This window comes from Lissotriton vulgaris, chromosome 5 (assembly GCF_964263255.1).
Source record: "Lissotriton vulgaris chromosome 5, aLisVul1.2, whole genome shotgun sequence".
Taxonomy (NCBI): Eukaryota; Metazoa; Chordata; class Amphibia; order Caudata; family Salamandridae; genus Lissotriton; species Lissotriton vulgaris.
Window position 1 is genome coordinate 1,722,657,117 of NC_141693.1, and position 26,611 is coordinate 1,722,683,727.

The 26,611-nt window shown below is 46.0% G+C and overlaps 1 protein-coding gene across 18 annotated transcripts in view; it reads left to right on the forward strand.

Moving 5' to 3' along the window:
• HDAC5 (histone deacetylase 5) overlaps positions 1-26,611 on the forward strand; it is a 1,827,433-nt gene that overhangs the window by 992,205 nt on the left and 808,617 nt on the right. For 8 of the 18 annotated variants that reach the window (XM_086923931.1, XM_086923932.1, XM_086923941.1 and 5 more), the window contains 2 exons: positions 5,641-5,785; positions 7,671-7,785. In XM_086923931.1, the coding sequence (XP_086780057.1) occupies positions 5,641-5,785; positions 7,671-7,785 (260 nt within the window). The remainder of the gene's footprint in view (positions 1-5,640; positions 5,786-7,670; positions 7,786-26,611) is intronic. The other 10 variants (XM_086923942.1, XM_086923934.1, XM_086923936.1 and 7 more) reach the window with 2 other exon arrangements.

Sequence of the window (26,611 nt, forward strand, 5' to 3'; positions counted from 1 at the left end):
GCCCAATGGCGAACAGTCGCGCTATCCGACACCTGACCCAGGCAGTGGAAACAACGATCAACATCACGGCTGGCATCCTCGCTAACAACACTGCTGAGCTCCAGGCGGTCCGCCTTGTGACCCTTCAAAACCGCCTGGTTCTAGATGTGGTTCTAGCCGATCGAGGAGGAGCATGCCGCATCATCGGATCTAGCTGTTGCACCTACGTGCCAGATAACTCGCCCTCAGTCTACAAAGCAATTGAACACCTCCACAGACTTTCCTCGGAGGTTCACCAAGAACAAGAGGGATGGTCGCTTGGGAGCTGGTTCTGGGGCACCTTGAAGGACTGGGGTTGGAGGTTGCTTTCCTTTGTATTGATACCTGTTGTGATACTATGTGGGTGTTGTTTAGGTGTTCAATGCCTGCCATCCTTGTGCGCACTTGTCTCTAACTGTGTGTGCCCAAAGACTTTGGACTTCGGAAATGAACGCATGAGCCCCCTCTATGAGGTAGAAATGCGTGGCCTTATGGGGATAAATCCGAATTGACAAGTTGGCCAGACATGTTAAAAGGGAGGACTGTGGAATTTAAGTTTACGAACTGAACATCATCTGCGCCAGCTTGTCACCCACGTATAACCTGTACGGCAGCCATTTTGGGTACCATGGTCTCCCCGTTCACGATCGATCACCAGCGCGCCCCCCCTGACCCTGCGAGCGTCCTCCGCGCACCCTGGCTGCCCCCCTCCCTCACATGCACAAGTCCGAATGACCCTGTCCTTGGGAGTCACGCTCGCGCCTGACCAAACACCTCCTTTTCTTTCATGAATACCCCTCTGTTGGTAAACTCTCCCTCTGCGCTTGATTGTCCACGCGGCATGAATACCTCTCCTTTGATGACCCCTTCCACCGAGTCCGATTGTCCACACAGGTCCGAGGCCATCGCCTAAGCCGGGAGATAGTTTACTGCCCCCTATTGTATGGAGTCGCTCCTCTTCAAAGGGCCCACTATTGATCCTGGCCTCCCCACCCCCTGGGATACGATCAGGCGCACACATCCTAAGAATCGGCGGAACACTCAGCTGCGTGATAGCCCCCTCCTCTCACCAACAGGTTGAGGACCTCTATTGTGGATGCATGTGGGGGTGGGATCGACACGAGGATTACGGGGATGTCTTTTCCTTACTTCACAATGTCTTGATTGTAATAAAGAGTGGTCACATGCCATAAACCAGTTTATAAGAGGCCAGGCCTCAGAGAGGCTGTTAGAGCACCTCGAGACGATACCTTGTTGTCCGATCTGATGTGTTCTGCTCCGTCGGAATAGAAACTTCTGTTTCCTGCCTTCAAGTCTCCAGCGCCTGCCTCTTTGTTTGGTAAATAGAGTGGTATAGAGGCGGATAACGCCGGGCATCTCTGAAAAAGGTCATCAGCCCTACCCTTTTTCTACAACCTGAGCACTCCTAAAGCTTACGATGATACAATCTCCCCCATTTTTCTTGACAGTATACCCAACCCATGGGACCCTTCTGACCATCAATACTTCTCCTTTTTAGTTTGGTGGTAGGGGCCTTTGAACATTTAACCAGCTAATGACTTTGTTGCGTAGGGAGTCATAAGATTCCACCACGTTGCTGGGGAGCTCAGGTACCCCCATCAAAATTACAGTGTAAGCCGCCGCCTCAGGGGGCAAGTTGACTGCTTTTCGCCGGTTAAGGGTGTTACCTGTGCGATTGGGGCAGTCCGCAATTACATTGGGCGGTCTCTCCTGTCCCAATGTGCTGGCCGAAGTAGGTAACTTCGACCTCTTAACAGGTGGCACAGGAGGCAATTGCCTGGGGAGAGGTATAGGGGCAGGTTGTGGTGGGGTGGTTGTGGGGGCGTTCCCCGTGGGAAGCGTTACGGGCAGAATAGGAGCCACAGTAATAGAAGCGCTAGGCGGGAGAGGAATCCCAACATTAGACCCTTTACTCCATTTGAGCTTAGTCCCAACCCTCGGTGGTCAGCCCCACTTCCACCAAATCTTTCTATTGCTAGAAGTCTAGCCTCAATGCAGTCCAATTTAAGGGAGAGGGGATCCAAGAGACTTTTGATGATGTCAGTAAGTGAGCAGATGATATGCTCTAAAGTGTTTGGAAGACCCCCTCCAAAGATAAATGGACCAGTGTGCTGTGGTGTGAGGTTGGGGGCGTGGGCGCCCGGTCCGGTCCGGTCTCTAACGTTCTCTAACGGCCTCAAACGGCCCGCCCTTTGCCCGGGCTTCGCCCTTGTCTTCGCCCCGCGCGCGTCCCGCGTGCGCGGGGATTAGTGCAGTTAAGTAGGGAGAGGCGGGGCGGGGAAGAGGCTCCAGCTGCGGCGATAGCCTGGCCGCTTGGAATGCTGGGCCTCGCAGTCCCGGCCCGTCCTCGCAGCCCAGCAGTAATGCACTTAGCGCTCCTCCACCTCCCACTAGCGCCTCGGGTAGCGCTGCTGACGATGCTCCTTTTCAGGGTACAAACAGGATCCAAGGATTGAGGGGAGAAAGTCCACGGTTCCTCACGGCTTGCGAGCGGCACCAAAAGCCCTCAGACATTCCCCGGAGCACGCAGCTCACCTACGTTCACTACCATCCACTCTTCATCCCATTCTGCTTCATTATTTTTTGCAAGTAACCTAGACAGTCAGTGGTTACATTTTTATATCCAGAGCAAAGCTGATAACAATAATATACTCCTATAAACAGTAAATCTATTTTTTCTATGCCTAGTTGTGCTCTGCTTGCCTCTTTTAGTTAATGGTCAATATGCAATTCATAATTCAAATGCAGTGCTCAATGTATCCATTCTAAAATGTTGAATTCCCCACTGAGATGCTAATGCCGCCTCCTAGATGACTGAATAATTACTGTTGTCTCCCTTGAATGTTCTACATGCACATACTCTAAACCTTCCATGCCCATCCTTCATATGCATCACGTAAGCTCCAATCCTATTTGCGCTATGTAGGAAGGCAGGTTGCCCAAATCCTCCCTCCGCTGTGTATAACTACCTCTTGTTGGGCAAACACTGTTTCTATATCCTCCTCATCAGCTCCTTTGTAGCGCAGGACCAAGATAAAAGGCAACTTACATTGGCTTGTGTGTTAAGAGTTAACAATGCCTGTACAGCACTTGAGTCAAGAAACCACTCAGAAAAATTCAGCGATCAACTTAATGAAACCGGAAAGTATTTTATGATTAAAACGAGGCTAAGACAACACACACTGGATCGATCACTCGAATGATGCATGTTGTTAAAAAAAAAAGTTCTATTCCACATGTGACTGGCCTAACTATGAAAGCTTCTGCGTAGTACTCACAAGTGGCCACTGAAGGCTTCTTCTCCCCCCAGTCACACAGAACGACTCCCAATTGCCAGCAGTAGCCTTCATTCAGGCTGGAGGGGTTGGATGAGAATCGGTCATCTAGTGTGGGCAAGCAAAATTCGCAGCGTTAGTACCTCACCTCAAAATTATCCATAGATTTGGCACAATCTTATGCCAGTCCAAGAAATGATTACAACTGATCTTTGTTCTTTGGTCTAGGTTAGGGTGACCAGACGTCCCGGTTTTCCCCGGACGATCCGGGGTTTTGGAGAAGTGTCCCGGTGTCCCGACACTTTTCTCCAACTTGGAGAAATGTCCGGGTTTTTGGGTAGTGCCTGGATTATTAAAAGAAATGTCCCGGTTTTTAAGCAAAGGTCGGGTGAACCTGCAAGTTAATTAGTGTTATGCAGGCTTACATTGCGACCCGTCCTCCAGGAAACGGCGGCAGAAGTTCAGTTCTTCTTTACCTCTCCTGCTGTGCTGCTTCGCCTCACTTGAGCAGCACAGCAGGATTTAATGAGGTGTGAATCAGGGCTGCAGAGGCCACAGGGCGAGGCCAGGCCCAGCAGTAGCTGGACCCTGGTGCTCTTTACGGAACGGGAGGTAATGTAAAAATACATTTCTTTAAAAAAGCGCAAATATATATGTTCGTGTTCTTAAAAAATGTATTTATATATATACACATGTATGTATTTATATATATATATATATATATATATATATATATATATATATATATATATATATATATATATCCCTGAAACCTGACAGTACATTTAGTCCCTTTTCTATGTTTGTGCCCGTCCCGGTTTTTAATTTTGAAAATCTGGTCACCCTAGTCTAGGTGCGTTCTCAGTAGCCTCCACCTATGCCACCTTGGTCACAATACCCTTCCCGGACAACATATGCTCCAAATATTCCACATCTTCCACAGTACACCTACATTTCATGATGCCAACGGCCAGGATGTTTTTTGAGTATTTCCAACTTTCTAATTAATACAATTTCATGTTATTTCTGAATATTTCTGGAATCCGTTCCCTCCTTTTATCTGTATCAGTCCCCGTGACCGCTAGCACCTTTGCAGGAAAATTGGAATCCAGCACTATTCCCACTCCATGCATTTTTGTCAGCCTCCGTAACATTTTGCTCTTTTTGGCCATATGCAGTACTTCTAGGGTTTTCTACCTTTTTACTCCAATTTAGGTAAAAAAATAATTGATGATCTGCAGCCTCACCCCTCCATATCCTTCTCGTTTAACATTTGTCTTTTTCATCTCTGCATCATTAACTCTATTGTACATGTCTACATCTTTTAATATATAAGAACACAGATCCGCCCACGTTTATCTTGTCTCCATGTAACGTATTACAATTGGTGGGTGATAAAGCTCAGCACACTGTTCTTCTCATTCTTCTGACACATCACACACCACCCCAACATCCTCATCACCTTCACCTCTGCAGTTCTCCTCTGCTTGCACTGCATTCACGTTCCCTTCCTCTCTTCTACACTTGTTTTTACAAGCCCTCCATAATGGCCTACCTTCTTGCATTGACCAGATCAGGCTTTGATAGGTAGACAATTCTAAGAAGTTCTCATACTGCCACATCAAACGCTTCTCTCTGTTATTATGCTGTGCTATAGAACCTTTTTTTTGTTCATCATAACAATGCGCATAACTTCCACACCCTCAGAATCATCTTTATTGCTCTGGTTTCCCCTTATCTCCATATGATTAGGCTCCTTCAGACAACACATTACACTGTACTTTCAACTTTCTTACTAGTGGGGACTGTCTGTCGCCACTGAAAATATGCCGGGTGGTGTTCATATTTATTTATTGAAGACTTAGCAATATGTTTCCACACAAAACTACTGCATTTACTATTTTTCTCAGCGCCCACAGTCCTTTTTCTCACTACATAAGTTAACTTACTGGAACATACTCCTCACTCTACAAAACGGGGTGTAAGATGGCTGCATGGTGTGAAATTGTCTGTGGGGAAAATACTGTTATTCTTAATATTCCTCGATTCTGAAACGTTTTTTGTGATGAGTACATGCTGATTCTTGATCATAGCAAAGTATTAGTTAACTGTACTGCATGTCTTATGCGTGTTACATAGAGTATTGTGTAACTGTGTTGTGTCTGACAAGGACCTGGAGTCTTCTTGTGATTTGCACATTTCTGTGACAACCTTCAGCTGTGCCCAGATTTTCTTTGGCATCCAGCGACTTGGCACAGGATGGGTGGGAGGGAAAGCACGGCCCAGTATCTCTGACTGTACTAAAGTGATACTGTCTCTATGGCAGCAGCAGCAAGAAATACTAGCAGCAAAGAGGCAACAGGAGCTGGAGCAGCAACGAAAGCGGGAACAGCAACGGCAGGAGGAGCTGGAGAAACAGCGGCTTGAGCAGCAACTCCTCATCTTGCGGAACAAGGAGAAGAGCAAAGAGAGTAAGAACTGTATTGGAGAGTGTGTGGTTAAGGAGCTGTTGTAGAGCCTAATTTCACACCTTTCTGACCATGTTGGTTTGTAGAATCTGTTTATGGTATGCATGATTATTGCACAGATTGGTAATATATGATGAATCCTTTACTTTTGACGCCTCTAAATGGAAGATTTGTTCTTAGATTTGTTCTCTGCCAACTAGGGGCTGGTAACGTGCTGATCCTCACCAAGTCTAAAGCGTCAGGATACCCGTAGGGTGACAGATTTCGCGCTATATAAGTGTTCCATACATACTTAGGATGTGAAATTGGACCACTGGCAAGCAGTGGGAGTAGCAAAACCTGATGACATCCCTGGTAGATCTAGTCCTACTCTAAGAGAATTCCAAAGGATCTGATAGCGGTACGCGCCTTTGCCAATGGTACAGTCTAATTAAGTTTCTAAGAGGCTCGGACTTTCTGGAATATTCATAATGGGACCTATAGACCTCACAGTAATGAACACTGGCTTTGAAATGATTTCTGCATTGGTTAGGAGCAAAGGTGTGTAGAGTATAGTGTGAGACTCGTCACATGTAAGGTGGGAGAGTGTACAGCTCTTTTTAGCGTGGATATGCATGGATATTGGGTTTGGAACTAGATGTCCAGTGTAATGTTTCGTCTTAGAGGGCCTTGTCTTTAACATTTTTAGGAGTATCTATATGGCGTGTTTGGGAAAATAGAAATAACGTGTCCAAGTGGGCTGCAGGATCTTCACTGCCACTAATAAATTCCTAGTAAAAGAGAAGTGGGAAACCCAATATACCCTTGGATGCTTGGGCCGATAGATTAATAGTGAGTAAAGGTGTCTTCAAGGGATTTAATTAGCTACTCTTAGTCAAATTCTATACAAGAAAATCACTCATACATTAAGCCCCTACTAGTAGTTTATAAATTGAAAAATTGAAAACTTCAATGAGATTATTCATAACATAGGTATTCAATAGCAGAAGATTAGAGGGTCTACAAATATGTTCCTATGGATATCTAAACTATAGCGGAAGAGCAATAGTCTCTCTCTCAGATTAAAAAAGTTGCAGCATGCAATCTTTTTTGAAAGCGGGATGCGCATGTGAGATTACGACTCACTTGGCACAAACTCGATTTTACTGAGTTGTGCCCAGTCAACTCCACAATTCGGATAGAGACTACCGCTCTTCCGTAATAGATTTCATCTAATTGGTGCTTGTCGCAACTTTTTAAATCGGATAGAGACTATTGCTCTTCCAGTATAGTTTAGATATCCTTAGGAACCTATTCGTAGACCCTCTAATCTTCTGCTATTGAATACCTAAGTTATGAACAACCTCATTGATGATTTTGATTTTTCAATGGTTACACTATTAGTAGGGGCCTAATGTATGAGTGATTTTCTTGTATAGAATTTGACTGAGTAGCTAATTAAATCCCTTGAAGGCACCTTTACTTACTACTAGTAAATCCCTAACATTTTTGGTGCAGACACTATTATTTGTAATGCAACACTGTATCCCTCCATGTTAATCTGCCTAAGCATGGCACCTAGAGTTCCCCTAGTTGGACAGAGGGAAGTCAGCATGAATAGCGTTGCATTCCATAAGCTACCTCTCTCATTTCTGCCTCTAACTGCAGGGTAAGCAGCAATTTTAGAAAAGCTGTACTGCAGTTTTTGCAGCTTTCTGCCTCAGGCACTTGATGTACACGATCTTGTAAATCATCTCCCAAACGACCATGGAATGTACAGTGCTCTGTTGCTTCCTAGCTAGGTTTCATTATATAAATACCAGTATATACATGCATTATTGCCGGTTTTAATTGTTTCTCTGATTGTATGCTACTGTTCTTCTTTTGTGCATGTTTGTGGTGCATACAGGTGCAATTGCCAGTACAGAAGTGAAGTTAAAACTTCAGGAGTTTCTGCTCAGTAAATCAAAGGAGCCAACTGGGAGCAGCCTAAACCATTCCATCCCTCAGCACCCCAAATGCTGGTAAGCTACCTTCATCATTCCCTTTCTTATCACCTCACATTCTGGTAAATTGTGACGGGCATTTTCTCCTGGTCCTAGTAATCAGCAAACTTCGCAGGACTTGGAGTATCTGTTATTTCCCACCGCTGTAAAGGAACGTGTCACAGTCTCCTAATTGAGGCGTGGTTCTATTCTGGAAGTTGCATCAAACAGTCAAAGATTAACATGTATGGCTATGCACTAAGTATGACGTACTCAAAGAAAACTAATTAATAATCGATGCCTAGCCAGAGCGATAATTCTAAATGCACGTGGGTATGTATGCACATTGTGGATTATTAGAACAGCAAAAATGATTATTGTGCTAGATGACATGTAACATTGAACCAAACAGCCTGCTATTTGTTTTCAGACCGGAGGAAGTTGCACAAATCTGTTCTTTGCGACACAGAGAGCTTGCTTACTTGCTGTGTTTTTCAAAAGGGAACCACAGCTTCTGATGGATACTTCTGACTGCAGATTCTTCACCATTAAAATATCCCCAGGCATTAGACTGGATCTGGAGATTCTTCTTAGCAGTGTTTCTGTGCACCGGTAGGTGGGACATGCAGCTTCACTGTGACTCCATATCGCCCTATGATGGAGTAAATACCAACCCCTTTACGCGATTATCAGGCACCATCCAAAGCAGACCTGGAGCTCTGCTCCCAACTTTATCAGTCTTCCGATGAAGACGACAGGCTTCTAGTCATTGCAAGACAGCAAAAAAAAGCAGATGTTGGGCACAGACCGTGCAAGGTATGTCTTTGGTGCCTGGGCTCTGGTCCGGTCTCCAAACCAGGTCAGGGCTCCAAACCATTCTATAAGTGTGCCCTAATGCACCCGAAGGTGATCGGAAACCGGGAGGCAAAACTCTATGTTGCTGAAGACAGAAAGAGGTTGCATTCTTAGCATTGGCTCCCCTTCAATTTGCAGACCTGGTCTGGGTCCCTATCACATGGGTGCTCCTGAAAAGCTTTTACTTCCTGCTCAAAGTCTTCTGGAAAACTGGAATCAAATTGCAAGCACAAGCATGAAGGATTAAACAGGGCTCAACTCTATGCACCCACACAAAATGCCACAAGAAGGTGTGAGGTTGTCAAGATAAGAATCATATCTTTTGATGTCCTTAGAATCCAAATCGATTGCTTTGTTGTCCCAATATACCCTGAGTATCTGAGGCTGTTGTTCACTGCAGGACATACCACCCTATGCTGTATATTTTTGGTGTGATTCCTGCTCTCTGTGGTCGTTCCTTTGGGCCTCATGGAGCCACAATGGCTTCTAGCAGAATACCACCTACATGTTTGCCCCAACACCATCTCCCCACCTATACTGTCTCCCACCTGGAGACCCTTTATTGGGCCTGTACCTATGCCAGAACATACCCCCACACCAGTGTCAAAGACCACATTGGTTCATGCTGCACCGAAACAAACTTCACTGGTGCTGATAGACCTGATGCTGATCTGATACCTTGACCCCGATCTAGACCGATGTTGGGCTACAAACTTACTACAGCTCAACCAGTTGCCATGCAGCTTGACTCTAATTCAGTATCCCTGCCTTAACCTAACTACCATCAGAGACTGCATTCTCATTCTGGTTCGGATTCTGAACAAGTATGATGATGGAGATAAATTGTTCCCCTTCTCATTACACTGATTTCACACTATATCTAGATTTGCAACATGCCAGCAGGGTGGAAACATCAGCTGAAATAGTGCTTGGCTCACCACATGAAGCTTCAGCAGAAAAAATGCCATGTGTGCAGTGACATCATGGAGGGCAGCTCTGAGACACTAGAACTGCAGTTGACCACCATTCAGGTAAAAATAAATGTTATAACAGATTCTCAAACCAGGGCTCACTTGATCAGAGCCATTATAGCCTTTAATAAAGCCTTTACTAAGGCCCTGAGGCACATGGCCTATCTACGTTTTAAAGCTAAGGTACCCCCTGATTATTTGAGGTCCAAGAGGAGGGGGATAAAGGGAATACAAACTGAAGCAACCTCTTGTCTAACCTATCTGATTTAACTATTGGCAATGGCTCTGCCTGTAGTAATTTAGTATACAAGAGAGTAAAAAAAAAAATTGACTTTCATTTGGATTGTGTTATATTTATCAATAAACATTATCTTTCTCTTTTTTAATATATATTACTTTTTTGTATATAAAAATATTTTTTCTCACAAAATACAAAGCATAAGATTATTTACAATATCATACAAAGATAAAGAAGAGAAATCACATTCTATTATTTCTCCATTCATAAATGTTTGTATAAGTTAATAACCCCAACGAGAAAAGAACACAGCAAAAGTTAAATCAAACTCATTCTCTCATACAGCCTCTCTCACCGTTCATTCCTCTCAGACATACTGGCTCTCATACTGTGCAAATATATTCACAAGACAAACACATCTGAGACAATAGTCAATTTGTCTTATAGAAATACATTCAAAAAGGGCTTCAGTCCCTCTTTTTGATTTTGAAAAAATCCTTTCTTTGGCATTGTTCTGAAGTTGGAATTTTCAGATGTGTGTAGCTGGCCTACGTACGTTTCGGTGAAAGCAAGATGTTATCACCATCATCAGGGCCGAAAAAACAATTTCCAAGAAAGAAATGGGGGTTCTAGGTATCTGCAATAAGACAATACAATGTTAAGTGTCTATGCTGTATATCTAACCAAAGACATAATTCATGATTCTAAAACAAATATTTTCGTGCTTAAAGATGAGTGTGACCACAAAAGCAGCAAAAACCTTGCAACTAAGATAGCAGCTCATCAGATAAAGTGTGTACCAGATATTTACAGTGAGTAGATTGAGAAAGAACCAGAAAGCCCAAGATCTCAGCATAGAGCTTATAGGTATCGTCACAAGTGTGTGCAAGCAAGATACGTGATATTATTTTTAAAAAAAGGCCGACACCAAGAGAAGATTAAGAATCTAGCCAAAACCTACATGTTTTGAGCAGAGAGATTTTTTGGTAGGCGTGTTTTTTTTGGCACTGGGTCAGTGAATGGCCGTCGTATTTGCGATCAATAGCTGTAAAAGGGGACAAAACTGCCGGTTAGTTGATAACAAACCTAAGTGCCACCGCAATGGGGGTGTTATATTCTTTAATGATCCTACTTACAACTGTAGCAGAAAGAGGTTTTCTCCAAAATATTAGTCGTGTTTGTCTTGGTTGTTGGAGACTTAATTCTAACTAAAACGTTCCAATAGGGACTTGGTCAAGAATTCCAAGTTGGCCTGCAACGTAGGGATTACTTAATCATCAAGGTAGTTACAATACATGATTCTAACATATTCTGTATATGTACACAGGGTCTTACCTATTTATAGTTTCAGGATTAGTGTTTACAATCCTATATTAGTATTAATTTTTTTCCCTTCGGGCACAGTTCTGCAAATATTGATTGTAAGCAGCAAGTCTGCGAAGGCAAAAGAGCATATAAGAAAAGTGTGCAGGGAGTATCGGGCATAACAATGGGTTACTTGAAAGACTGAAAAGCTACACTGTATAGGTGGATATAAATATACTGGAAAGGCCTTTATGTAGTAGGGGCCCTGTGTATACACGATAATTTTATGTGCTGTTAAATGAGAAGTAAATCAAAGCACACAAGGTGTGATAAGGTGACTTCTCTTTTTTTTTACTTGGCCTATCTATGTTCATGTTTACCAGTCACTCTACTTATGACTCAGAAACATCAGCCAGCTGTTTGTGAAACAGACTTACTAACTAAATGCAATTCCCTAGAGATGCGAATTGTGGTTGGAGGTATGTGCCCCTTAATCTGAAAAAAGATTAGTGGAATCAAATTTCCAAGAATTACATCTTGTGGTTCTAAGTCAGCAAGATTTGGCATTTTTTTATTATTTCTATTCAACATATATATCACACCAAAGAACAAAAATAGCCGACACATGTTTCGGCCAGGGAGGGGGGAGGCTTTTTCAAGCCGAAATCACAGATATGTGGTCCTATAGTTTTATTCCAGAAGTCTGATCGACCTGGTCTCTGTGGTCCCGGAAACACGCGTAGGCTGTTTTTTTTTTGATTTTTTGTTGTTGTTGTAAGACTTTATTGATATCCGTGCAATGTACACAGCATTCGCCTACAACCCGGAGGCCGGCTGCTACTTGTTCAGTATTGACATACATCAGGACACATCTTTCCTGCGGATGAATTGCAGTTCAGCATCAATGTAGTAACATTTATCAGAAACATGATAACCTGCACCAGAAGCTTTAGTGTACGTCTTACTTTTATGGTTTTATAAACTTAACTCAACTTGTGACTCTATAGATCAAATATGCAGTTCACATCACTGTATCCCACGTTCTAAGACTTGCATGAGTAAGCCCTGTCTGGTACTTCTATACATCCCTCCGCTCAGGGTCCCCCTTGTCAATCTATCCTCCCCCCACTCCCCCTGTTCCTGTCCCATCCCGACTGCTACCCCTCCGCTCAGGTCTCAATCCACATCTTCCTCATCCTCTGAATCGTCCGTGTCCTTTTCTGATAATGGTTCACATATATCCCCCCGATAGCTATTCCACGGAAGCCATACCTTGTTCCATTTTCGCGGATTAGCCCTTTGTTTATACACTGCCCGCTCTATCACCATGAGCATATCTACATTTCTACACCATTGTGCTCGGGTCGGGACCTCTACCGCCCCCCATTTCTGCGCTATATCACGCTTGGCCACCATGAAACCTATAATAGCCCATTGTTGTCCCTGGCGCGTCAGATCATTAGGCCCCCATACATTTAGCAGGCACATACATGGATCAGGTGTAATTGAGACCTCTAGAGTCTGTGAAATCGTACGCATTACCTGCCTCCAATATTCCGCAATTAGTGGACATTCCCAGAGTGTGTGAAATAGTGTTCCTTCCCCACCACATCCTCTGAGACAATATGGATGATCAGCCCTATGGATTTTGTGTAATGTGGTCCTTGTATAATACACCCTATGTAGTATCTTGAATTGCACAAGCCTAAATCGCGCTGAGATGCCGGCTTCCCTTGGGGAGGCCACCGCCGCATTCCATTCCGTCTCATCCATCTCTGCTATCTCATTCTCCCATTTTTCCTTCAGTTTTTGTAATGGGTCTGGTAGATTATTCAATAATTTCCGATATGTGAGGGAGGTGGCGCTTGTCTGCATGTAGTCCGTCAATAGACGATCTTCTAGCGGGGATGATGCTGGGACATCCGTACCCACCTCAATCGCTGTCAGTAGTGCGTGTCGTATTTGGATGTAGAGGTAAGTCTCGTTGACTCCCAGGCCGTACTGCTGCTGCAGCTGGTCAAAGGGGATTACTCCATCTCTAGTCCACAGGTCTCCTACCGTGGATGCCAATATTATCCCACTGTGTGAACCCTTTACTGTGTCTTAACTGTCCCAAGGCCTTAGTGTCCCATAGAGGCGTAAGTCTAGTTATAACACCCCCCCCCCATTTCAGTTTCGCCTGGGCTTTGTGCCATATCGCCACCGTGTGTCTAGTAGGTCCCTTGAGCTGCAGCAACAGGCCCTTGTACAACGGGGCCAAGAGACTGTGTGTACCTAGCTGTGCTCTGTCTGCATGATAGGCCGGGTCGTCCTGCGGCGCATGTAGCCATTGGTTGATAATCTTGAGGTGAGCCGCCCAATAGTATAGTTGTACATTTGGCAGGGCTATCCCACCGCTGTACCAGTCCCTGACCAGTTCCCCGTGTGCCACTCGAGCCGGGCGGTCCCCCCACAACAGTCCAGTCACCACCGATGTCACTCTACGAAAATATGAAGGTGGCACTAATATCGGTGCATTTTCTAATACATATAGAAAACGAGGCAGCGCCTTCATCTTAAATAGGGCCGCCCTTCCCAGTAACGTCAGCGTCTTCCAATGTCTCGCATCCGCCTGAAGCCGCGTGAGCGGTGGTAGTAGGTTTAGGTCGTAGAAGGCTTTACTATCTCGAGTGATGGTTATCCCTAAGTATTTGAATGTGTCGTTCGCCACCGTCAATGGGCAGTCGGCCGGCAGGTTCGGGGCGGGGCCTCTAAGTACATAAATGACCGATTTAGTCCAGTTGATCTTATAACCGGAGGTGTGACCATGTCGATCACACAGCGCCAGCAACATCGGGATCCCCCTCTCCGGATCCGACATGTAGATCAGCATTTCGTCTGCATATAAGGAGACCCTGTCTACCCAATTTTCCCCCCATCGTATCCCTCTCAGCAGCTGGGATGTTCTAAGGACTGCTGCCAGTGGTTCTAGGACTAAAGCAAACAATAAGGGCGAGAGCGGGCATCCCTGCCTTGTCCCCCTAGCCAAGGATATATCCCGGGAGATATGTCCATTCGCCGCCACATGCGCCACCGGGACAGTATACAGCAATCGAATCCACAAGATAAACCTGGGGCCGAAGCCCATATGGTCCAAGACTGCAAAAAGGTAGTGCCATTCCACCATGTCGAATGCCATCCTGGCATCTAATGACAGGATAGCCGTTGGTTCCGTCAGAGATGGGGCCCTTGCCAGTGCTCCCTGTAATCTACGGAGGTTGAGCGCTGTACTCCTATGAGGCATGAATCCCGACTGATCCGGATGGATCAGTTGCGTGAGGTGAGGCATCAGTCTGCTAGCCAACAGTTTTGCCAGAATTTTGGCTTCTGCGTTAAGGAGGGAGATAGGACGATAGGATGTGCTCTCAGTTGGCAGTTTACCTGGTTTTGGGATTGCCACAATGGTTGCTACTCGCTGGTCAAGGGGCAGAATTCCCTTTTCTAGGCTTTCATTATACATATTTAATAATGGTGTGCATATCTCTTCAGACATAGTCTTATACCATTCTACTGGGATCCCATTGGGGCCCACGGCTTTACCCGAATTTAATGCATTAATGGCTAACTGAATCTCCTCCGTTGACAGGTCTGCGTCAAGCTCTCCCTTTGCTTCTTGTGACAGGGTCTGCGTTGGTACCCCGTGGAGCGCCACTACCGCCTCCTCCTGTGTTATGGTCACCTCAGGGGCGTACACGTCTTCGAAGTGATCAGCCAGGGCTTCAGTTATCACTGATGGGCGTGTATCTACCTCCCCGTTAGATCCTTTCAACTGCAGTATATGTTTGGCACCTCCCTTTTTTGTATCCAACCAGGCCAAGAGTTTACTAGCCTTATCCCCAATATCATAGACTCTATGTGTCGTCGCTGTGATGTTCTCGACCGTCTTCCTACGAAGATGGTCTCCATTAAGTCGCTGACAGAGCTGTAGTGTATGCAGTGTGTTTGTGGTTGGGTCCGACATGTGTGCCAAGTTTGCTTGCTCAAGTTCAAGTTCCAGTTTTGTCAGTTCCTCCCTTTGAGCGCGTTTATGTCCTGTGATAGACGCTATTGCCCGTCCTCTCAAGACCATCTTGTAGGCCTCCCACAGGACCGACGCTGATGTCACTGAGGTCGTATTTTCCGCGAAGTAATATCAGGTAGCCTTTTTCAGTTCTTTACGTATGGTCGGTATCTTGAGGTAACCGGGGAAGATCGGGTATATTCGTTTTCTAGCTATGTCTGGGCAGGACAATGTTAGTGTCAGTGGCGAGTGATCTGAGATGCCCCATGGTCTAATTTGCACGTCACTCACGGTGAGGAGACCACCTCCCAAAGCAAGAAAGTAATCGATACGGGACAGACTGTTGTGAACAGCGGAATAGTATGTGTACTGTCTATCGTCGGGATGGAACTGTCTCCAGAGGTCCACCAGACCCTGTGCCACTAGGAAATCGCCGAATCGAGAGGGACCCGGGTTCGGCGTGCGAAGCGGAAACCTATCCTGCGCGTTGTGTACCACCGCATTAAAATCTCCTCCTATTATAAGATCTCCTTCTTGGAGTTCCAGTAGGAATTTCCCCAATTCGGGAAGGGCGACTGTGTGAAGTGCTGGCGGAATATATATTGATACTAGAGTCAGTGACTTCCCTTCCCATTGTCCATGTGCCGCTGCGAAACGGCCCTGGTCATCTGTTTTAGTGGATTGCAATATGAACCGGGACGACTTTGTTAGTAGTATGCCCGTTCCCCGTGATCCTGAAGAGAATTCTGAGTGCGCAATCATATGGTACCCACGCCTATCCAGTGCCCGGCTAGCCGTACCCACCAAGTGTGTTTCTTGTAGTAGAACCACTGTGGGACCCAGCCTCCGGATGGCCTGCATAACCAGCCCACGCTTAATCTTGTCACCCAATCCCCGCACATTCCAGGACATCAGTTGTAAAGGTGGTATTGGCCCTCGCTCAGTTCCCCCTTCTACCGGACCACCCCGAGTGTCGTGCGCCATTGTCATCCTGTAGTGTTAGATCCATGTGTGCCCTGAGCTTACCCTGTCGTGTCATTCGTATAGCAGTCCATGTATTGTTGTGTGTGTGCCATAGTAAATCTTTTCGAGCCAAACAGTGTGAACAGTTTGTTAACATTGAGAACAATCCCACCCCCAACTCCCCCCCCCTCCCTGCCCTCCAGCTACACGGACATGAAACCGCCCGCCTCCCCAACTAAGCGGAGTGCTCAACCCTTTCCCCACACAAATTATACTTGCTCGATGGGGCGAAGGACTCTCTGGAGATGGCAGCCTCTCTCACTCTCTCCAGGTGCCCTTAGCCCGGTATCCAGTGGCAGTCTGCCAGGCACACCGCTGAGTTCTTAGAATGTTCATAATCACCGGCAGTTATTGTTCCTCGTTGGCTTCTTCGTCTGCGCTGTCTCATCTGCGAATATTCTTCTGATTCGTGCCTAGAATCTTGTGAGCTTCGATGCCCTCCTGCTCTTTGAGTCTTGTTTGTTCTGTTTGAGGGGCGTGGTTGGGTGGCCGGCCTCCAACCGTCTAGGCAATCTCGGGCTATTTCAGGATTATTAAAAAACCAGGTCCTGTTGTCCGCCACTACACGCAGCCTGGCCGGGAACAGCATTGAGTAAGGAATCTCACGCTGTCTGAGTTCCTTTTTCACATCCAGGAACGTCTTCCTACGGCGGGCCACCTCCGCCGTATAGTCCGGGAAAAAGGCTAGCGTGGAGTTTTGAATTTTGACCGGTGGCGACACTCGCGCCGCCTGCAGGATGGCATCCCTGTCCCGAAAGTTGAACAGTCTGGCTAGAATTGGGCGTGGGGCCGCACCCGGCTTAGGTTGTCCCCCTGGGACCCGGTGCGCTCTTTCAACGGAGAAGAAAGCTGACAGGCCCTTAGGTTGGAGTTCCTTCTTTATTAGCTCCTCCACGTAGAGGTCCATCGCTCTGGTGCCTTCAGACTCTGGAACCCCTAGGATCCGCACGTTATTCCTCCTAGAACGCCCTTCCTGATCGTCCAACCTTTCACGCAGCACCTTATTCTCTGCCGATATCTTCTCCACGGCTATTTGAAGCTCCGAGACATCCTTGACCAGTGACTTCGTAACCACCTCCATGGAGCTCACCTTCTCAGACATTTTGTGGAAGTCCGCCCTTATGAGAGTAATTTCGGTGGATATCGTGCCTATCGTTGCTTGGACTTGCCTCAAGGCTTTCATGACATCATCCAGCGTTGCTTTCTTCCCGCTCATGCCATCTGCCGCTTTGCCCGCCGGCGTCTTTCCATCCGTTGGGGAAGATAAGCTCTTATCACAGGCAAACTTATCAATTCTGGTCTGTGTAGTGCCACCCTTTCCGCCCTTACCCGCCATGGTGGTCAGCACTGCGTCCGTTTACGTTTCAGGCTCTATGCACGGTGGCGTTGATAGAGTTCAATAGGTGCGCCTGAGTATCTTGACACTGGTCTGATATATAGTCCAACGCACTCACACCGCAACACTGTCACGCACCACTGTATGTACACTTGGCCAGGATAGGTGCCACCCAGGCGTCGGTCTTCATTATCCCACCATTCAAACATAGGTGCCAGTTGGATAAGCCAGCGATAGTGATCTCCTGCCCTAAGATCCGGGCGTCCGATTATATCCTGTTTGGTGACCGATGACACTCCGTGTGTCTGCTTTAGATGCGAGCTGGCAGGCCGCACTGTCCGGCACCTATCACAGGATCACCAGCGCCGTTGCGAAGGGTGTCGGTGTCTCGTGCTTCACCCTGGTTCTTATTGGTCTGGCCCAGTGGGGAGCCGTGTCACACAGCGTGGGCGTCAGGCCTGCCTTATTTTGGACCCGTCTCGTAGTGCTCACTTTGCCTGCAGGTGCGCGTTATTGGCTTCAGCCACCTCACCTGAGCCTTCCCCCGGTTCCGGTAATTACTCCGCTCCTTTCTTCCTGTGTGCAGCGTTCCTGCAGTAGATGGATACCGTCGCTGTCCGTTGCCGGCAGTCAGCGTCGTTGGGACTCGGGGCGAGTCGCACTGCCTCAAGATGGCGGTCCGCTCTTATATGCCGTCGTCACCACCTCATAAGTCAGCCCGCAGTGCGGCTCGTTATGCCGCTCGTGTCACCACTGCTTCCTCGCCGTTTCTATCTCCGGTGCCCCGCAGCTCTCCTCTTCTCAGTCTTGCCGAATTTTAAGTACCGCTGCTAGGCATTTCAAGGTCGGGCGCTTCCGGTATGCTGCGCCCAGGTCCGCTGCATTTCCGGTTGGGTCTATCAACAGGAGAGCCCCTGGTCCGAAGTCCCTCTATAGGCCACAGTTGCCGTCGGTGATAACTTTTTCCCACGCCGTCCGATTCAGCCCAGCGGTAGTGCTCCAGGTACCGCCCGGTCCCGGGCGTCGGGTCCCCCCAGCAGAGACCTCGTTGTAGCCCGATAAATGTGCGAATGTTTGGAGAGGCTGCTCTATCCACGGAGCTCGCCTTTTAGGCAGCCGCCATGCTCAGCCGCTAGCCACGCCCGCGTAGGCTGTTTTTGTTCTTTGGTGCGATATCTATGTTGAAAAGAAATAATAAAAAAATGGCAAATCTTGCCGATTGAGAACCACAAGACACAATTCTTGGAAATGTCATTCCACTAATCTTATCGGATTAAAGAGCACTGACCTCCCACCACAATTCATACCTCTTCTCTAATGGTTCTTGGGTGTAGCCATTTGTGAGGCGCATACTATCCCTACATTGGTTATCTACAATGGAACCGTGAATCCTAGATATATCCACCCATCGCAGCATCCAATTCACTAGCGAGAACCTGATTGCTCTGGTTCAAGTAAGGTGAATTATAATTATTTTCCTACCAATCCTGTGTCTAGGGATTCCAAATGAGCTGATGCTTTTAGAAAAAGAATGTATTAATGCTTTCATCAACTAGCCTCGCTCTTAGAGCAATCACTGTGACTTGCTTATTAGACAGGTGCCCATATAACTCAAATAAAACTCCAACCAACTATTCCCCTAGGTGGTATAACGATGAGTGTAGGAAGGCCAGGTTAGACCTAGGACAGGCTATTAAAACCGGTTCTAGTGCTAGTGTTCGTCTAGCCAGGAGCACATATAAAATTGTTATACAAAAATCTAAGCGTGCCTGGGATGAAAAAAGATGGAGGAAGCTAAAGGAGGCAAGCACAACCAGCAATTCCAAACAATTTTGTGATTTGGTAAAATGGGTGTCAGGAGGCTGCCCAGAAAAGCGCCAAAACTGGGTAGCCCAAGGAGACTGGGTGCCCTATTTTAAGCCCCAATATGCTAAAGGGCAGGACTTAACCACAGAGCAAAGAGAGAGAATGGAATATACCCCCTGGGTGGAAGACGCGTTCACTATCAGGGACATTGAATGCGCGCTAGACTCCGTTACACCTGGTAGAGCGCCAGGAGTAGACGGTGTCCCAGCTGATATCTTCCTGCATGACAGAGAACCATGGGGAAATTACATTTTACTATTGGCAAACTTGATAGCCAAAGGAACACCAATACCTAAATCGTGGAATGGGGCAGAAATAATCCCTGTATTTAAAAAAGGCGACAAGTCCCTCCCAGGCAATTACCGCCCTATCAGTTTAATCAACACCATCCAAAAGATTTATGGCAGATTGGTATTAAACAAAGTTCTTGAGTGGGAGTGTGAGATGCGAATCTTGTCTCATCTTCAAGCAGGGTTCAGGGCCTGCATAAGTACAGTAGACCAAGTCTTACACTTTGCCATGCTCTATTGGAAGGTTGTCCAATTAGGGGGGGGTAGCTTGTATGCTGCCTTCATTGATCTGAGGGCTGCCTTTGATCTCGTTCCGCGCACAAACCTTTGGCTTGTATTGAAAGATATGGGCATGCCTCCGACCCTTCTTTCCCTGATTGTGAAACTACATGAGCATAACTATGCCCAAATAAGATGGGGACCTACTGGAAGTGTCACCAACCAGTTCCCAGTAGAGAGAGGAGTGCACCAGGGCTGCGTGTTAGCCCCAACGCTCTTCTCTCTCTATATCAACAACGTGGCAAAGGTCCTGATTGAGGCAAACGTTGATGCTCCAATCTTAGCAGGCGCCAAAGTACCTATTTTAATGTTCGCCGACGATTGCCTTATTATTTCCAAGACCCCGAGTGGCTTGCAAAAAGCGCTTGGGATCTTTGAAGCCTTTCGTATTAATCAGGGGCTTGAAATCAATGTTTTAAAATCAAAATTCATGTCTTTTAACCAGCACAAGTCATTTAGAGGGAAAATACTAATGAATAAACAACCCCTGGAACAAGTAAAATCATTTTTATATCTGGGTGTAACCATCCAGTATGACCTGTGATGGAACAAACAGATAGACCTTGCAACTCTAAAACATAGGCAACTTGCTGGGGTACTGAACAGAGAACATGCCAAGTCCTTGACTAAACCAGTGGCCCCTGCAATCATGGTCTATAAAGCGAAGGCTATAAGTGCAGCCCTTTATGGTGTAGAAATCTGGGGGCACGGAAATCTAAGTAAGTTAACATGTTCAGAAAATAGCTTTTTGCGTAAGCTTACCATGTTACCGCAGAGTACCCCTATGGGGCCTGTCTTTCAGGACCTAGGCATGAAACCAATTAAGATTATTGCAAACCTTTGCCCAGTATTATACTGGAGGCGAATATGGGTCACGCCGGAACTGGAAATATTCGCAAGGGGCCTCCTTGATATTATCAAAAGTGATGTCTTCCACCAGATGAAATGGCTCTCTGGAATTGGAGGGATTCTCAGAGAGCTGGGCCTGGTGGAGGCATGGGAGGACCCGACGAATGCTACATTTCCGTCAAAAAAAGCCCTAAAGGACATGTACTGGAGAATGGTATTCTCCAAATTGTTTAGGTCCACTCCCCCACTTTCACTAACCGGGGTTTTTATGGAGTTCAAGGACGAGACGCTATTTGAGCCATTCTGGGACGGCATAACCAAACCAATGGACAGAAAGCTTTATTTTCAATTGAGACTCAGCAGTATTCCTGTCAGAGCATTTACATCCAGGGGGTCTAGTGGTGGAAATCCCTCATGCCCATTCTGCCCGAATTCTAAGGAAACAATTAGCCACCTGCTCTTCGAATGTCAAGCATACTCCTCCCCGTGTAGAACATGGTTGCGTCCAATGGGTAAACTGCTGGGCACTCGGAGTGGACTACTGGCCCTTAGAATTATTTTCACAAATCCCAGCCCCCTAATATATATAGCAGTTGTCAAATTTTTGGGATGGGCATGGGTGATTAGAAGTAAATGTTTAAAGGGATAAGTAATTCTATGATTAATTTTGTGATTCCTGATGTACTTAGTTTTGATGAAATTCTCCTATCTTGAAGAATTTTAGCTTTTGTAGTATTTCTGTGTGAATTTAATCTTTTTTTCTATTGCAAAAATTGTTTTTATGTACTGCTTTTATGACAATCGTCGAATAAAGCTTGTTTGACTGACTGACAGGTGCCCACATGCATTTTGGGACATCGCCAGTGAGATCTAGCCATCAGTCCAAGACAACCTAGGGCCTTGTTGGCCCAGACAAGGGCATTAGGGCCAGGGGAATATATCTTTCAATTCCGCAAAAAAAAATCCTGCATACCATCACTCCGCATTTTTAAGTCCGCAAAAACCATTACTCCTCAAGCCATAATTCCGCAAATTTTCACAACTCATATGACTTCACTCCGCATGCAATTATAACGCAAATGCATGTGTGGTGAAGTCATATACTTTGTAAAAGTACTTTATCTTTAAAGATATATATATAAATATATATATATATATATATATATATATATATATATATATATATATATATATATATATATTTGTACACACATATATATATATACCTTTAAATAAAATGAAGAATTATGTCTTTAAAATTACATTATATATAGAACTATATTAATAATACACACACATATATATATATATATATATATATATATATATATATATATATATATATATATATATATAAACCCTAGTCCCTTTAAATACCCCAGCACCCTTAAACACTAACCCATCCTGACCCTAAAATTACCCCTGTACCCAAAACAACCCCTGAACCCTAAAAATACCCCTGTACCCAAACATACCCCTGAACCCTAAAAATACCCCTGTACCCCAAAACACAAAACAACCCCTGAACCCTAAAATACCCCTGTACCACAAAACCCAAAATAACCCCTTAACCCCAAAAATACCCCTGTACCCCAAAACCCAAACCTACCCCTGAACCCTAAAAATACCCCTGTACCCCAAAACCACCCCTGAACTCTAAAAATACCCCTGTACCCCAAAACCCAAACCTACCCCTGAACCCTAAAAATACCCCTGTACCCCAAAACCCAAAACAACCTCTGAACCCTAAAAATACCCCTGTACCCCAAAACAACCCCTGAACTCTAAAAATACCCCTGTACCCCAAAACCCAAAACAACCCCATAACCCTAAAAATACCCCTGTACCCCAAAACCCAAAACAACCCCTGAACCCTAAAAATACCCCTGTACCCCCAAACCCAAAACAACCCCTGAACCCTAAAAATACCCCTGTACACCAAAACGCAAACCTACCCCTGAACCCTAAAAATACCCCTGTACCCCAAAACGCAAACCTACCCTTAAACTCTAAAAAATACCCCTGTACCCCTTAACCCTTAAATACCCCTGCACCCCATAACCCAAACCCACACTTAAAATACCCCTGAACCCCCAAAAAAACCCATATACTTACCTTACAACTTACGTTAAAACATATACTTTTACCAATCATGCTTTTACAATGATTTTCGTCATACAAGCATGCGAGATAAAAGCATATAATATATAAAGGCATGCGGTATGAAAAAATGCGGAGTAAAGGTACCTGCGTACTAATGGTATGAGGAGTGAAAGTATGCGGAGTAAACAATGCGGAGTGATGGTATTTTACCGGGCCAGGGTGCAGCATAATATCTACTCAGGGCTAGCCTGGACACTACTGAATTCATTGGCAGAGAGCTTTTGGCACCAGTGCCATACTCAGAAGGTACATCTGTATACGGTCAACTGGGAATCCTTGTCACCTGCAAGCACCTCTAATGGATATGCCTTATGATGTGTCTGGGCTCTTTGGAGAAATGGTTGGTTCGGCATGAGCGCAATCCAAAGACAGTGGCCCGACAGCACGATCCTTGATATTATTAACACTAGCAATAAGGAAATTCTGAGGCTATTCCAGAGTGCCCAACCGGTTGTATAACTGCCAGCCTAGATTTTTTGAGGCCATGGATGTGGCACTGGCAGCAATAGTACAGGTGAGCTGGAACAGCAGGCCTTCAGTTCATCCTCCATTGCTGGATATGAATCTGCTTTTGTTTTCCCTCAGTGACTCTTGCCAGGCTGGTAGGAGGCAGGATCCAACCTTTACTCCCTGGCTGTAGATTCATTGTCAGACAAGTGTCCAAAAGAGCTGCACCCTACCCTTCATTTTCTCCCCGCCCCCACATTTCCCCCCACAACAAAGCACATTTTGGAGAAGCAATGTCCAATCCAAATGCAGGATGTCAATCTTTTACTCTTCAAAGGTGCTTTTGAACGAATGTTGAAGGAGTGTTTGAGTCTGAGAAAGGAGAATGATGCTGTTTGCGCTCCTTCCTTATACCAATGAAGGACTGGGGGGTTAGGCCTATTTTTGACATCTGCCTGCTGAATGCTTTTCTGCAGAAAGACTTATTCAAAATGTTCACACTGGCTCAGATCCTTTCTGGACCCAGGAGCCTGAATGGTGTCCTTGAATTGCTAGGGTACCCTCCTGAGTGATAGTGCACTCTACAAAGTTCCATAATATAATATAACATGGCATAAGTATTTTCAAAAGCCATGGCCGCTTTCAATTTGCCATACTTTCCTTTTGCTTTACCTCCGGTGTTCACAAAAGTGATGGCAGTGTTTGTTGCCCACCTTCGGAGGTCCGTAGTACATATTATTCAGTTTCTCTACAACTGGATATGGAAGGCATGCTTGTCACAGTTGGTCATAGACTATCTCCTGACAACGGCCGAACTCCCGACATTGTTGGAAATCGCTATCAGTGAGCTGAAGTCTCCACATAAAGCATCCTGTTCATTGGGGCAATCCTGGACACTGTGGCATTCAGTCCTTTCCTACACTGATATGAGTCTGGGACATTCGGAATATGAACCCGATATTTCAATATTAATCCTGGTGAGGATGACTCTGAGGCTTCATGGTCATCTGTCATTATGTATCCTCCTCATTTGGAATGCTGACTGACACATGTAGGGTTTGCAGTCCCCAAGACGTTTTTTTGTATCTAACAACCATGTTTATTCAACATGGCGTAAGAACATGCAAGGAGGCCTTAAGGCACATATACACCACCATAGTCCCGATGGAGCTTGCACAAATTGGGAAGTTTTATGCGGTAGCTGGATTGTCCTTACGATCAGCCCGAGAACTGACAACAAAATAACTTTCGATTCACGGAACACCTGCAATTGCTCTTGCTCAGTATCATCCTCCCAATACTACTATTGTCCATGTGAACTTTTACTAGTTACAGGATATGTAGTAAGTCCTTGGTGATGCAGCTTTGCTCACTCTTTGCATGTAATTCCAAACACCTGCATTAATTCTAAATGTACCTTTTCTGATGGATACATTTGCCAGTGGATTCCTCACCTTGTGAATATCCCCAGCGCCAGTAGCATTCGGAAACTTTTGCAGCTCTCCACGCCGACGACGTCACAGAGGCAATGCTTCGCTCGCGACCTCGCTGACGTCCGTGGATCCATAAGAGACCCTCGTCGGCGTGATGACGTTGGTTCCCTTTTTTCCGCGCCGTCAACGCTAACGTTTTTTGGGGACTTTCCGTAGTTTGCTACTTTGTGTTTTCTAGATTGTATCCTGTTCTCTCTTGTTTTCTCTTTTCGAAGATGTCATCGAGAAAATCAGGATTCAAGCCCTGCAGGGAGTGCGGTGGACACATGTCCATAACGGATCAACAGGACGATTGCGTATGGTGTTTATCATCGGACCATGATGCCGAGGATTGTATTTCCTGCAGGAAAATGAACCCGAAGGCTCTGAAAGAAAGGGAGGTCAAGCTGTTTATGGCGAAGATGCGTAAGGAAAAGAGAGGCGGAGGAGATCGAGGTCCAGATCTAAGTCGATTTCGGACTCAGTCGACGTCTGGTCATACTTCAAAATCCAAGAAGCATAAAAAGAAGAAGAGGCAAGGCTCTCAATGCTGTTCGGAAAAGGAAGAAGCTCAGTTGTCGTCCTCGAAAGCCAATCAACATTGTGAGGACTATATATCTCCTTCTCCTTCTCCAGAGAAAGCGACGTCTCCTGTGGCTTCACTGGCGCAGTCACCTGTGCCGATTCCTTCTCCATCTCCGGAGCATTCTCTGGCTCCGGTAGAAGAGGTACCAGTACCTGAAGGGTCATCGAGTCCAGTGGATCCACCGTCTGCGCCGGCATGCCAGAGTCCGGTGATGCCTATGCCTGAGCGTATTCCAGGCGAGTACCCTCCTTTTCCTGGTCCAGGGCAAGACCCATCGCATTATCTTAATGCCATGTATCGTGTCTTTGCGAGGGCAATGTACCCCTCTGGTTCACCTTCTGGTCCCTTGGATCCCATGGCATTCAATTTGGGAGTTCCTCAAGCATATGCACCAGCTCCCTTTATGCCTTTTCTTACTGCGACTCCGTCCTGGCATTTCCCGGCACTGAGGACGTCGACACCGTCGATTCCACCATCTCCGGCACCGTCAACCTCTATCGACTTCGAATGTGCCCCTAGATCCGGGTTCGAAGCCGGTTCTGAATTCGTTGGATCCGTGTACGACTCCGTTGGCCCCGAAGATGAGGTCCAGACGGGATGCACAAAGATTTCTGGAGGAGCAACAATATAGGGAGGATGAGATAGAGGAAGGTGAACTTCAGGAGTCAGAGGACTTTTTTGAAGATTTAAGAGTGGCAAATGGTTTGGAATTATCACCTGAATGGCAACTCTCTCCTCCTTCAGAGGTTCCCTCTAAAGATGTGGTTCCTTACAACACTGTGATTCGTAAGGCTGCTGGTCATTTGCATTTACAACTTCAGACAACAGAATTTAAATCCAACATTCTGACAGAGGTACTTCATTCGCCTTCTGTAGTAATTGAACCTTTACTTCCATTCAATGACGCTATCACTGAGCCAATTTTGGAGGTTTGGCAAACACCCTTTTCGGCTCTGACAGACTCGAGATCAGTTGCCAGAAGATATAGGACAGCTCCAGGGGATCCAGAGTTTTTATCCCCACATCCCGCACCTGAGAGCTTAGTTATTCAAGCCGCCTGCTCAAAGGAATCGGCTGGAGCTTTTCCACAGACTCCGGTGACAGAGAGTCTAAGAGACTGGATCAGGCTGCTAAAAAGGTGTTTTT